Genomic DNA, 15,185 nt, shown 5'->3' on the forward strand with positions numbered 1-15,185 from the left:
TATATATATATATATATATATATATATATATATATATATATATATATATATATATATATATATATATATATATATATATATCCTGTACACCGTCTGTCTCCCAGCTCGCGCGCTCGCGCAACACAGCAAGCAGACTCCGGACACGGACCTCGAGGTGTATAAAAGATTTATTTTGCAGAAAGAGTCACCGACGTTTCGGCTCAACGGAGCCTTGATCACATGACAGCGTTTTCTTAGCTGGGTACACCTTTTAAAGTGAAAGCGAGTGGTTAACTGAAATCACCTGTGCAAACTCACTAATAAACATAGAAAACATCCTTTGTAATGCACTCAACATCGTATTACATTATGAGTTTCTTAATAAATGTAAAATACATTTGTAACCAAATCGTATTAACACAGTTTTCAGCAGATTAAATAACAAGAATGACTAAAAAAGTATTATTGTAAAATACACAAATCTATTACTCAAACCCGTTTTTAAAAGCCCTATTTACAAATAAATATATGAAACCCCTAATCATTATATTTCCATATTTGTAAACATAGTCTTTGATTTCGCTTCCTAATTCAGGAACCTCGGTATGATGGTTAAATCCATATAAAGTGCTACGTGCTTACTTTTTAAAGTGCAAATAGTGCTTAAAAAAGTGCGTCAATATGTGCAAAATTAGCATAGTGCAAATACGTATAATACAGTATACCAAGGTCCTAATCCATTTCACTCATATACAGTGTATGTTTGCAAATATATCGATTGTTCATGAGGGGATAAGTTGTTATATCTTTTCTTGTAATGCCCCTTACGTAATGTTTTATTAAGGCTTCTAATTCTAAACGGATAAGTCTTCATTCACAAAAGTCATACAAATCCGTGTTGAAACTTCCTGTGTGAGTGCCAAAATTCCTATGTTTAAAAAAGTTCATGTGCTGGAACGAGTTAAAACAAATAAACCAGGTCCACAAGGGGCCTGAAACCCAAAAACCAAACTAATCCAAAAGTACAAATAAACAGACAACCTAATGTTAAAAAACCTTTACAATTCATTATAATTCAATGGTTCTTAACCTGGTTGCCAAAAACGTGCACAGTGAAAAATAATAATAACTAAACAAGCATTGTATTCTCATAGCAGCATTATTTCTTTCAGTGATGGTTATTAAGGATTGTGGCTGCTCGCAGCCCCCACGGGATCTGTCCCCGCCATCTCCCAGCCGGGTGAGTGCCGTGGACATTATCCACGTGGGGGAGAGCACACATTCCTAATGCATTGAGTCTTCTAGAGCAAGCACGTGTGGAGATCTTCAGTCACATTCAACCCATGGGGCGCCTTAGTATTTAGCAGGAGGATGTATTTCGTCTCCAGCTTTCTCAGCCTGGTCTCCCTGTCTCCGCCTCTTTTGGTATTGATGACAGAATCAATAACCCAGTATTTGAGACCACTGTTGTTACTTTGGTGGTGGTCCTTGAAATGGCGCGCAACAGGATATGTGCTGTCCATATTCGTAATTGCTCGCAGATGTTGCAAAATGCGTTTATGGACAGCATTCCTGGTGCTGCCCACATACTGCAAGCCACAAGGACAACGCAAAACATATATAGCGTATTCTGTCTTGCATGTTAGTACTTGGGTTATTAGATGTTCCTTTCCTGTGAATCCATCCCTGTAAGTTTTGGTGTTTTCACCATGAGTACACGCTTTACAGATTTTACAGTTATAGAACCCCTTATTCCTTTGCCACCACTCTGTTCTTGTAAAGGGATCCGGGTTGGTTTTAACTATGTGGTCCCTTAGAGAGGGGGCTTTGCTGTAGGTCAAAGAAATAGTCTTTGGTAGGCTCTTGCCTATAACATTATCCCTCAGCACAATGGGCCAATGTTTATTCACTATTTTCCTTATTTGCTGGTGCTGTCTAGTGAATCCTGTTATTAATCTGAAGCATTCAGGCTCAACTATGTCTGGTTTAGAAGTGCCTTGACTGGGCGGCTCCCTATCCGCTTTCCTGATTAGGAGCTCCTCTCTACTCATTAGTAACGATTTTTGCACAGCTCTGTCTAGCACTCGGAAAAACCACTGGAGCATATATCTTGAGACATAGCAAAGGCACATCGGGGTACCAGTCCCTACAATTTTGCCAAGTTTGGTGGAAATCCATTCAGCCGTTCGGGCTAAAAGTGAGTCCAACCGCCCTATGGAAAACTCAATGTTAAAAACACGTTTGGGACCCCCCTTTCTTCTCGGCCCCCGCTTGACGAAACCCCCCCAAACTTTTAGGGGACGCTCAGAAACACAATGTGCCATTTTCCTGAAAATTTAAGCCAATTCCGTCCATCAACGCCAAAGTTATTCAACATAGAATTTTCAGAAATCCCTATTCAAAAAAATCCTAACTATATATACCTACTGGCGACCGCCAGTAGGTAATATATATATATATATATACATATATATATATATATATATATATATATATATATACATTCACTGAAAAAACCATATGTTTCACACCAGTTATAGTTAGCTGGAAATTTTACTGACATAAAACCATTGAAATTCCCACGTTATAGTTAGTTGGACTCACTATAACTTGCACCCCTGCAATGCACTGCTGATGACGTCACATATTACATCACTCATGACATGGTCCGTGACATCACTGATGACACCATCCAGTGAATGTGTGTCTTTCTGAAAAATAAATATGTTTTATATATGTATATGTAAAGGTCGATGGAAGAATAAATGTTTAAATAAGTCTCTAAATGGATGTTTTAAAAAAAAAATTGATTGGTTAACTGGCTTATTAAGTGTATCTTAGTGAATACATATATTAGCGAGTAATGTTTAAATATTTAAATATATGTATCAGTGTTTCACTTTGTGTATAAGTGGCTGCATGGATTGGTGAGTAGCTACATGTGTGTGTATATGGGTTATTAGATTTTTTTTAGTATCAGTATGAGTGTCTGTATGGTTTGGTGGGGGTTTTACTTAGCACATAGATGCATCAATGACTGACTCACTGTTTGTATGTGTTTTGAAGACAGCAAATGTGCAGGACTGTATGGGTGGATGAGTGTGTATATGTGTGTGTTAGTGAGTGAATGACTGTCTCACTAGTGTTTTTATCAGTAACGACATATGTTTTAATCTAGTATATGTGAGTATTGATGTATATAAGGGAGTATATGTGAGAGTGAGAGATTGTAAGAGTTCCTGTTTAAATAAGTATGTGTTTCTATAAGTGATTGTTTAAGAGAGTAAGTATGTGTAAGTTTCCTTAGAAGTAAGGTGGCAGTGTGTGTATAGCTGTACATGCAAATAAATGGATGTTCAATAGTTGATTTGCATGTGTGAGTATGTGTCTGAGTAACTTTTGGATGACTGTCGGTGTGTAACAGGATGTATAGGTGTATCACTACATATGATGAGTGAGTATATGTATGAGTGACTATATAGAACTGTTGGTGAATGAGTGGATGTGTATATAGATGGTGGAATTACTGAATTGGTTGTTGTAACTGGTATGGGTATCCATTTTTTTGAAAATGTTAGTTTCTATTTTTGCATATGTGTTTCAAGTGTTACATTACACTGAAAGGAGGTCTGTCACTCTGTCACAAGGATGGTGTCATCAGTGATGTCATGAGTGATGTAATATGTGACGTCATCAGCAGTGCATTGCAGGCGCGCACGTTATAGTGAGTCCAACTAACTATAACGTGGTAATTTCAATGGTTTTATGTCAGTAAAATTTCCAGCTTACTATAACTGGTGTGAAACCTTTGGTTTTTTCAGTGAATTTAATAGGTTTTTTAAATGCTAATTCCTAACTATAACTGGTGTGTAACCTATAGTTTTTTCAGTGAATTTCATAGGTTTTTTTAAATGCTAATTCCTAACTATATATAGGGCCTCAAACCTATGTTTTTTTCAGTGAATTTCAAAGGTTTTTTAATAGCAAATTTTTATAGCTATGAAATGTAATAATTTTTATAATGAATCCTATTTTGTATATTTATGTAATACTATTTTTTTTATGTATATTGTTCATGGTTTTTTATTTTTTTTAAATTGTTTTGCCCTGGAGCGCTCCCGGTGCGCGTACCGGTCAGCGCACCCGTAAGCGCAGTCTTGCGGCGCGCACCGGTGCGCGTACCGGTGAGTGTCCCGTTAGCGCTATTGCCGCGAACGAAAACATCATCGTGACGTATCGCGTAGCCGCGTCCGCGTGATACGCACGGCGTAAGCGCACCCGGAAGCACTTGAGCAAATACAATCGCGCTACGTAAGCGCCCCGGGGCGCGTAGCGTAAGCGCGTCAGGTCATGTGACCTGAAAATAACACTTTTCATTGGTTCAAGACAGTTTTAGTTTCCAAATGATGAAAACCCGGGTCATGTGACCTGAAAATAACACTTTTCATTGGTTCAGGACAGTTTTGTTTTCCAAATGATGAAAGCCCCCACCTTTTTTCCTCATTCTCACTTTTTACTTTGACTGAGGAAGACCTGTTTGCAGACCTATTTGTACCTATTTGTACTGAGAAATGGCTACAGTAGCAGCAGGAGCATCTCAACCACCACCACCACCACCACCACAAAGACCACCACAATACCACAGTGGTGGAGAAGAAGAAGAGGAGGAGGAGGAGGAGGAGGAGGAGAGGTGGTACCTACCTGAAGATACTACCACCTATAAGCCAAAGGAGCACATTGTCTGGGAGTTTTTTAAAATCCCAAGCGCCCTCAAGAAAGTTAATGCGCCAAAGGTTACTTGTCTGATCTGTGGCACTGTACTTTCCAGGTGGAACCCTGCCAAAAAGTATTCTTTTGGCAACAACACCATGATTCGCCACATGCAACGCCGGCACCCAAACAACTATGCTGCGGCAGAGGTCAGAGAACTGACCAGAAACCCTCCCCAATCTTCTCCCAGCACCTCCCAAAGTAAGCAACCCACTCCATCGGGTCCAGAGACAAGTGAGATCGTCCCAAACATCCAAACCCAGTTTGGAGATTTCAAAATAGTTTGCAAATTTTGTGGTAGGACAATTTGCTATGGAGAGCAGAGTATTGAATTGATTAACCGTGCTGGAGACAACCACAAGTGCAAAAACAAACCTTAATTTTTTCCTGTTTTACAATTCCCTGTTTACAATTCCCTGTTTTTTGTTTGTCCCCATAAAAATTACAACAAAAAAAAATTGTTCATAAAAGCCAAAAAAAAGTAAAAAAATGTTCAAAAAAACAATAAAAAAATATAAAACAACAAAAAGAATAAAAAAGCAGTTCTTTTTAGAACTACCTCCAATTTATAAAAAAATGCTACATTTAAAAAAAACTGTCATTCTTTTTTTATCAACTCTCATGCAGGCGCTGTGATCCTATCACTTAGTTATGTGACAGGGCATAAACCAACAAGCGCGATCGAAGCAGCGGAGAGTTTTTTCTCCGCTTCAATGGGTATTCTACTCGGAGAAGGGTTTGAAAGAGTGGCAAACTGTCGCCCACTGGGGCAATACGCGATATAAACTGGTCTGGAAAGATGGTTAAAACTAACGTCTGGAGTGTAGAGGCAGCACCCGCCCACTTGGGCTAGATCAGGTTACCAGCTAACATGCAGGTGCGCTACTCGCATATTAGCGCTAATAATTCATCAATAAAGTTGTATTGAAGTGGAGAAAAAACTCTCCACTGCTTCGATCGCGCTTGTTGGTTTATGCCCTGTCACATAACTAAGTGATAGGATCGCAGCGCCTGCATGAGAGTTGATATTTGTGAAACGTTGATAATTTGAAACGTTAATATTCCATGCCCTTCCACGCAATTGTAAGGATATTTAATCACTTGTGATTCCAGCAGTTTTGTAACAAACGCCAATGTATGTGTTATTTACTTGTAAAAACTACGAGTCTTTTTTCACTCTCTTTCACCAAGTAGTTTTTGGTCACATGATTGTACGTGTTGCACACTGGTTAAAGTGGCGATTGTAATGAATTGAAGATTCGGTGAACAAGCCTGCTGGTCAGGCGAAACGCGACCGAGGGCTGACTGAAAATAAATTTCTTTGGCCAGCACACAGTCTCGTCAACTTGTGGTTTTACTACTTGAGAGGTGGAATATATATAGAGGTGGAATATATATATATATATTGATATGAAAATTCTCCTCCCTGTTTCCCAATGCATGTCCTTTATAAGCTCTTCCTTTCTCAGTGGCGGGGAGCTCACATGCATCGCATTGTCCTGCTGACTCCTCAGTTGTCCCAAGTATGAGGCTACATCTCCCATCATGCAGTATGTTGAATTTAGAAATGCGGTGCTGGAGGTAAACTTCACGAAAATCCAGGGAACAAAACAACCGTGTGTCCCCTACTTCCAACCATCCAGACCCACAGGAGCCAAGGCTGTGGGCGTAAGTACAGTGCCAGCACCTCTCCATGTGTTCATGGACCGCCAATGGCAGCAGATTATCAGCAGCGGGGGGGCTGTGTGACGGGTCGCGGACATCCGATACCTCGGCATTGATAAAGTCCCTAGTTACCCATGTATGCCGCGACCTCTTCGTGGAAGCGTCCCTTGTAGGCACGACACAGGCAGCACGCTATTAATGATATGAAAATTCTCCTCCCTTCCGAGTAGAAACAAGGGACACAACAGGGCTTTACAGGCCCTTTATCGGGAACTCGTTTCGGCTGCAAGCCTTTTCCCAAATGCCAGTTTGTAATGGAAGTTTCCCAATGCATGTCCTTTATAAGCTCCTTCTTTCACAGTGGTGAGAGCTCACCTGCATCGCATTGTCCTGCTAACTCCTCAGTAGTCCCAAGTACGAGACTACTGCTCCCATCATGCAGTACGTTGGATTTTGAAATGTGGTGCAGGAGGAAAACTTCACGAAAATCCAGGGAACAAAACAACCTTGTGTCCCCTACTTCCAACCATCCAGACCCACAGGCGCCAAGGCTGGAGGCGCAAGTACAGTGCCAGCACCTCTCCATGTAGGCATGGGCCACCAATGTCAGCAGATTCTCAGCAGCGGGGGTTGTGTGGCGGATCGCGGACATCTCATACCTCAGCATTGATAAAGTCACTAGTTGCCCATGTATGCAGCGACATCTTCGTGGAAAGGTCCCTTGTAGGCGTGCCACAGGCAGCACTATATTAATGATATGAAAATTCTCCTCCCATCCGAGTAGAAACAAGGGACACAGCGGGGCTTCACAGATCGTTTATTGTGAACTCACAGGCATGACACATTTCTGCGGTAAGTCTTTTTCCAAATGCCACAGTTTGTAATGGAAGTTTCCCAATGCATGTCCTTTATAAGCTCCTCCTTTCACAGTGGCTGGGAGCTCACCTACATTGCATCGTCATGCTTACTCCTCAGTAGTCCCAAGTACAAGACTACTGCTCCCTTCATGTGGTATGTTGGATTTTGAAATGTGCTGTAGGAGGAAAACTTCACGAAAATCCAGGGAACAAAACAACCTTGTGTCTCCTACTTCCAACCATCCAGACTCACAGGGGCCAAGGCTGGAGGCGTAAGTACAGTGCCAGCACCTCTCCATGTCGTCATGGACCGCCAATGGCAGCAGATTCTCAGCAGCGAGGGGCTCGTTGGCAGGTCGCGGACATCCTATACCTTGGCATTGATAAAGTCACGAGTTGCCCATGTATGCTGCGACTTCTTCATGGAAGGGTCCCTTGTAGGCGCGCCACATGCAGCAAGTTATTAATGATATGAAAATTCTCCTCCCATCCAAGTAGAAACAAGGGACACAGCGGGCTTCACAAGTAGTTTATTGGGAACTCACAGGCATGACGCGTTTCGGCGTGTGTATATATACACACAAAAGGCTTCCCACAGGACCCCGATAAGCATAAGCTGCACTCCCATACTGGTAAAATCTTCTTTTGTACATATACATACAAGCACATACGCACACACCAGCACCCCCCCCCCTTCCTGCTTCAGTGTTACCAGGGCTATTAACCACAGTGAGTCAGGCGCTCTGCCTGGAAACCCTTTGTACCTAATCCTTGAAGCTTCTGACATCTTGCCATGAAAAATGAATTACGTTACCTTATTCTAATGCGGAGTCAAGTTTTGGCCTTATCAAAAGTGAAAAAGAAGATATTCATATATATAAAATCTGCTAGTGTTCAGCAGCCTACCTCAATCCACCCCACCAATGCAGCCTCCCTTCACATTTTCTAATATGTTGTAAAACTCCTAACGTTTAGTTCGTTCGAGAACAGAAAATGCTTAATTGACCTCAGTCACCCAATTCCAGATTTGGAACATCAGGGAAACTAGATGTGGCACCAATGGCCCTATTTTTTCATTCATAGACATGAAATATTTGGCAAAGCGGAGTATCAACACATGAAACATACAGCAATATTGGACTTTTCCAGTCAATTAGGTAGGTCCTGCAGCTTTGAGGCCCGGTAGTAGCACTCAAAATCAAGTGCATCAATTCCCTTTCATTGTGGATATTCAGTTTAATTTTAGGGCAATCACGGGCCGTATTAGGTCTGTCAACATAGTATCTGTAAAATTGGCTACAGTAGCACCTGCCTCACTCCTGAAAAACATGGAGATATTTTGAAAGCTACATAATGTTTACCAAGGGGACTTTGCCCAAAAGGCTATTGAATGCCTGCTCTTTATTGTCTATTTGTCTGTTGTTATTCACAGCAGTATTGGATCCCCTGACTAAATCTAATATCCTAATATTTTTGGATTCTGGATTGCCATTGCAGTCTCTGCGCTGGCAATTAACTTTCGACCTGGCGGACCAGTATTTCAAGCAGGAACACAGGTGATTTTGCCCAGTTCATTCCAGTTACGTTCACCAGAGTTCTCCAACAACTCAAGCATGTACTGAACATCTCTGCCTAGATTCCTCAAGAACACCAAAATGTCTGCAGATTAGGACACTACTTGCTTGTTGTCATCTCTCTTGATGGCCCAGTCAATGAGATCATTCCTCATAATGCGTGCGAATGGTTTCACTACCAGTACAAATAAAATTAGTGACAGTTTGTAGGCATGCCTTATCCCAATACTGAATCCAAATATTACAAATAACCCCCCTCATTCTGACTCTTGAAGTTGTGTAGGATTATAGGAGCATCATCCATTTCTGAATATAACGGCCGCAATTGAAGTCCTCCTCTACCAGGAACATATAGTCCTATCACAGTGCATTTTTCTGTATCAAGGGGCATCACTGCATAGCACCTCTTATTGTTAGTAAAGAAATGTTTGTACATAAGCCAATGGGCGTAAATTAGTAATCATGTTCATATGTGGTCTTGAGGCACCAATACCAGAACCATGTTAGCCAATTTTGTAGCTGTGGTCTTACTGGGGAGTTTTACGTCTGTATTAATCATAGAAAGGGGCCTGCATTGCTTAACCTTGTTGCTTCGAACGTTCTGCACCAGTGCTAAACGTTCGAAGAAACGGGTGCGGCCACATAGGCCAACGGACGTGAGCAGCACTGGCAAGGTAGTGCTCGCGACGACCGACGGCAGCACTAAAGGGGTTAAAGTACATGAGGTCTTTGTATTTTTTTCCAAAAGAAGGAGTTGTGCCATTTTATGAAACTCAGACGAAAGTCCATCCATACCAGGGAATTTCACCCCTTGCAAACCCACAAGAGCTTCTTCCAATTTCTCCTTAGTCAGAGTAGCGTCCAGTTGTTCTTTCATGCCGTTGGGTACCGTCGGAAGACAACCTCTACCTACATCCACTTTACTCGATGAGGGTATGGGGTCAATATAGTACCTTGAGATATCTACATAACAGTCTATGATAGCATCCTGAAAGTTCTGGGTTCCTATTTCATCAGTTATATGTAGGATATCTTTCTTTCATATTTCCTTTTCCAATAGCAATGCCAACATTTTCATATATGTTGAAAAGTTTATTTTCTAAGGCAGCCCTGGTGGCTTTAACGGACTCCAGACAATTTGTCAGAGGGCAGCTCTGTGCCTACAGCACTAGGTGGTGGCGCCCCAGCTCCACATTCCTGGGGGTTACCTTTGTCATGTGTTGCACAATCTTATTTGTATGTGCACATTGTCCTTGATCATGTTCGTAGGCGAATAGTGTATCATATGAGGCCTTTCAGTGTGAGGATATATCATTCAGCTTGCAGAGTGACACGATTTGCCCCCTGTCTGTGCCACAGGGATGCCCCCTTCCCTTCTCCCCTCTAGGGTCATCCTTAGAACTACAGATTGTGTCTATCCAAGGCCCACAAGCCATTAATAGAGGTATTCCCACCTTCACCACTGAGATCCCCCTTTGCACCCTCCTTCTGATTTCTATAAAGGTTCCAGAAGACAGCAAACCGCAGCGGAGTGAACCAGGGACACTTGGCCTGCTCATCGGGAGAACTCACTTTCGCAGCGCATCCACTCTGTGTTTATCTCTTGGGACCTCGTCTTCCACCCCTCACCATCTTGACACCCTCCAACACAGAGTGGGCGTGCCATGCAAACCCAGTACCATCACAGCGCTGCACAACAAAGTCTCAGCCACAAGTAGCGTGCTCCGCGGTCATGGTGCTCCTGGTGCCATCTTGTCAGTTTTTGGCAACAACATGAGTCCTGGCTTCTCAGAAAATTTCAGCAAAAGTAACACCTTCAGAGTCAGTGGCCAGTTACAGTTATGATGACTATAAGCAGAATTTAACAGGGAATGTTCATATTCAATGAATGAGTCAGATGGAACTGGATAAACTGAGGATTTTGATGGGGCTTTGGAGCTTCAAAGTTTCACCTCTTGTTGACCATATAGCATGTACATAGATAGTATAGTTTATAGAGCAATTGCTAGTACTAAGTCTACCAATAGCTAATCGTAATTTTCCTTCTTTGTGGGTAACAAGAATATATGGTCATAATGTGGTTTTGTACTTATGTTGATGACATAACAAAATCCATTGTTCATTTACATATATTTACTTTCTCCATCTCTTTGGGTTCTATACTATTTAATCTCAGCAGTGAATTTTGAATGAGTGAAATATTTTATGTGGAAATAGTTACTCCTACCAGTCCCTTTATGTGAACTCAAACCTCATACTGTTTGAGATTTATGCAGATGTCGTTTTCTTTTGTCTACACTTTTCAGAAAGCACTTAAAATATTTTTTGTATTATCTTAATTAGATTAAGTCAAAGTCGGGAGACGATGCAGCTGAAAAACAAACTTACTCAACAAGAGGCTGAGCTAGACATGGTCAAAAGGCAACTAGGAACTGAGCGCTTTGAAAGGCAAGTGTATGTTTATTTATAATTATTATTTTTGATTATCAAATAGAAATATCCCTAACATATATGTTGTACTTGATTAAAATCATTTTTAATTATTAATTATGTGGCATTCTATTTACAATTGATTTTCACCAAAAATGTTATTGCCAGCCGTCCTAGTTACTGTTAAACTTGAAAAGTGTATTGTGCTTGGATTTCTGTCTCCATGCTGTGTCTGTGAATGCACTATACAAAAGCTAAACCGATTGGCTTTGCTAGTACTTCTTTTCTAAAAGAAAACAATATAAACTGTATATATTTGTGTGAGTACATGTAGTTTACAATTGTAACCAACATTTGCAGTTTCCAGTGGCCTCCCTATAAAAAGTTAAAGTATTGAGCAGCCTATGAAAAAAAAGAGTGAAGTAATTTCCAATGGGTGGGACGTCACATCTCTCCTCCCCCAGGCCTTTATTCACCAGGCTTCCTTCTCCAGAGTTTTCCCATTCAAAACACTGCTCGCACCATTTGTTTACCAGCAAGCACCCGGCCTCACCATCTGTCCCAGCCCCCTGAGTGTAGGAGCACTGGACATAGCAACAAAATGCTCCCATTTGTCAGAGGGGAAATAATAAATAAACAGGGATGGCGTCAGCCTCGTTTAAACTTTGCACACCTAAAAATATATTACCTGACCTTGTATAATGTAACAGGCGCTTTTGTAAAGCACTTTCAGTACATGTGTGGCAGTCATGTTCACACTCTTTAAAATGCCCCCTAAAATTAATCTGACATTGTGTAATGTAACTAGTGCTCATGTAAAGTGCTCCAACACCTTTGGGTTGCTTGAGTTCATATTATATCAATAAGAGTCAGTACGCCGGGAGTCACCCAAGCCTTGCCTATAACTGCAAGATTGGGCTGCCGAAGGTCTGGTGACCAAGTCTTACTGAAGCACCAAGTAAGGAGAAAAGAGGTGATTTCTAAAACAGCGTCTGAAGCGTCTGTCATTTCATCTCGATATTTGAACAGGATCAGGAGATTAAGTGACACCGAAGCTGAACCACCGGAGACGCGCACACAATGAAACGAGCAGTAATCAAAGAAAAAAAAGTCCCTAATTCAACACAAACACAGAAGGATAATGTTGACAGTAATTGGGCGGTGCTCTGTGGGAGGAAACCAAACGCAAAAAGGAGGGACAAAGAGACAGGATTAACCACTAGCAATCAAGCACTTTTGAACAGCAATCGAAGGGACAAATAAAAAGGCAATGGGCATGCTGTAAGCCCACAGAGTGAATACAGCATGTCTTGAAAAGACAGCGCATGTGCTGCCCAAGCTCGACCTAATGACTGATTGGAAAACGTTGTTTCCATAAATGCAGGACTATATAGAAAGAGCTTTGTGTTTTTCCAATTGGCACCTCCAAAATTATTCAGCATCTACTTTGTTTCAATAGCATGGTATTATATTTTATTACATTCCTTTTCTGCTCACGCTGCTCAAATGGGCAAGTTTGAACCAATGAACATAATTTTTGCAGAATGTATTTAATGAGCCATGATGAATAAATGTGATATAGTGTGTGTTGTACACTCTGTGTTCTGGTTGTATTGTACCACTCCTCGCTCCCTTACCAAATGCTCCTCTTTTGAGTTGCTGCGAAGAATAAATAATAGGTGTTTTCAAAGGTATGCCTTGGATGCTAAAATGGGTGAGAGTGGTAGAGTACCTGTTAGGGAGTTCGGATGAGATTGTGGCAGCCTATGTAAATGATTCTCATGACAGAACTAAAGCAATTGTTAAAGTTAACAGGGGCTCAAAAAAGTTTCATTGTAAGTTGGGGTTCTGATCCATATTAAAGAGCCGGGTCATGTCAGGAAAGTTGAATGTAAATACGGAGATCCTGTTGTGACTTACAAAGTGTGTTGAAACTCTGTCTGAATGCTTGGAGAGTAGTTAAGGTGGATCAGGGCAAAAGTTCTGAACTTGGTGGACTAAGGGTTGTTGGAGAATGCCAACAAAAGCACGATGATCTGTTATCCTTCTGTCAGATTAGGAGTTTGTTATTAGATATTTTTTGGCTTCTTTTGATGGCTTTACATTTATTTGTTAATGTCATTTTTCTGTTCCTTTAATGATTTAGTATTTTAAACATGTTTCTAATTTTATATTGGTACTTATTTCTTTCTTTCCCTTATATGATTGGATTTTTATCATGCTACGTACTTATTCATGAATTTGTACTAGTTCATGTGGAAGAAAAAGAGGTAATGTTATTTTTTAATGCATTCCTGTTCTGCTCTCAAATATTTTATGTGACGTAGACAGAACGTTGGGTTTGGATTGTTGATGTCAGAATGAGGCTGTTAGAATCGAAAGAGAGACGTTGTTGGCAGAATCGAAGTTACTCACTGTATCTCTTAAATAACTAAGATTTTCCCTCAACTGTATCTGGATTTCTCTTCTGGGATACAACACATGATTATATACCACTTAAGTAAACAGATTGCCAGTGTATAACCTTTAACGCAACTTTTAAGTTATTGATTGCTATTTTTTCTATTTGAATTAAAACTTTTGGTTACCAGATAGTATTTCATAGTGCTTTAGACGCAAATCGGAGGAGGAAACAGCAGATAGTTGAAACGCTGAGCAAAATCAATATAGCTGATAGGCATAAAGCTAGCTAGGAGGCATGGGTCTTCAGGTCTTTCCATAATTTTCTAAGCTCCACCTCAAAACAAAACAGGAAAGGGAAGAAGCCTTAAAAGTCAAGAAACTTCACCTCAGCCTCTTTTATCTTGGAGGCAGCAGAGGGAGAGAGTGCTGGGAAGCCCATCATAGGTGTCTGGTCAGGAGGTATTGGTAAATATCTTCAAGAGTTATTCTGTGCCTGGTGGAAGATAGCTTTTAATTATACATGTTGGCTGGTGGCTTTCAATCTAGGGAAGTCAGGGTCGGTATAATGTGGTCAAATGTACTGCAACAAAGAACAAGACCCTTTGAAATCCGCTCATCATCTTTGCAGGGAGTCCTGTGTCCATTTAATTGCCGTAATCACAGTATGAAAGAACCACAGCAAGGATAAGAGTGTTTCATTCTTAAATTTGGAGAAAGGTTTGGAAGAACACATTGAATGATAGAAATATTGGACTCGGCTCTGATTTAGATCTGATACTTGACACATTTGGGGGATGGCCCACACTGAGGAAAACATTTAAATATCTCCATAGCAGAGGAGCAGAGTCTGTTTTATCTCTATTTCAGGCAAAGGTAATTGACACATCCATTGTTGCACAATGGAGCCGCAATCCCTGATGGAGCAGAGGTATCTTTTGGCATTGTTGATATAAACCTGCATATTTCCAGCATGCATGTAATAGATAACGTTGTTGCTAACAAGGACAGAAGTAAGGGATGCCCTATAGGCAATGGACAAGAGCTAGCTAAAGAGAATAACCTTAATGCATTCAAGGAGTTAGCTAAAGAGAATAACCTTAATGCATTCAAGGAGTTAGCTAAAGAGAATAACCTTAATGCATTCAAGTTACGTTTCAAATATTCAAAAAGGGAGGACCAGATTTTAATTGTTGGGTGCATTATCAAATTAATGATTTAAACCACTGGAGAGCAGTTCCATTTGTTGAATACCAGGTGAGATAGAAGAATTTACTGGTTCACTATGTCAAGTACAGCAAACAGGTCAAGGAGGATGAAGTCACCATTGTGACCCTCATTTCTTGCTGAGAGTCATGCTTCCTAAACGATCAATAATGTGGTTTTGATATTTCTCTTTGTACTAAAGCCTGACTGAAAGATACTAAAAAATGTTGTTAGATTCCATGTAGATAGAGAATTTCAAAGTGAACACGGCTTCAAGGATTTGGGCAACAGTAGACCAGACATC

General features: G+C 40.8%; 1 protein-coding gene across 1 annotated transcript in view; it reads left to right on the plus strand.

The window, feature by feature from the left end:
- The window catches only part of LOC147659215 (centrosomal protein of 135 kDa-like), a 548,924-nt gene that overhangs the window by 483,161 nt on the left and 50,578 nt on the right, over positions 1-15,185 (plus strand). Inside the window, exon 18 of the mRNA XM_086951883.1 lies at positions 11,189-11,299. Coding sequence (XP_086808009.1) covers positions 11,189-11,299 — 111 coding nt within the window. The remainder of the gene's footprint in view (positions 1-11,188; positions 11,300-15,185) is intronic.

This window comes from Lissotriton vulgaris, unplaced genomic scaffold, assembly GCF_964263255.1.
Source record: "Lissotriton vulgaris unplaced genomic scaffold, aLisVul1.2 SCAFFOLD_581, whole genome shotgun sequence".
NCBI classification, from domain to species: domain Eukaryota; kingdom Metazoa; phylum Chordata; class Amphibia; order Caudata; family Salamandridae; genus Lissotriton; species Lissotriton vulgaris.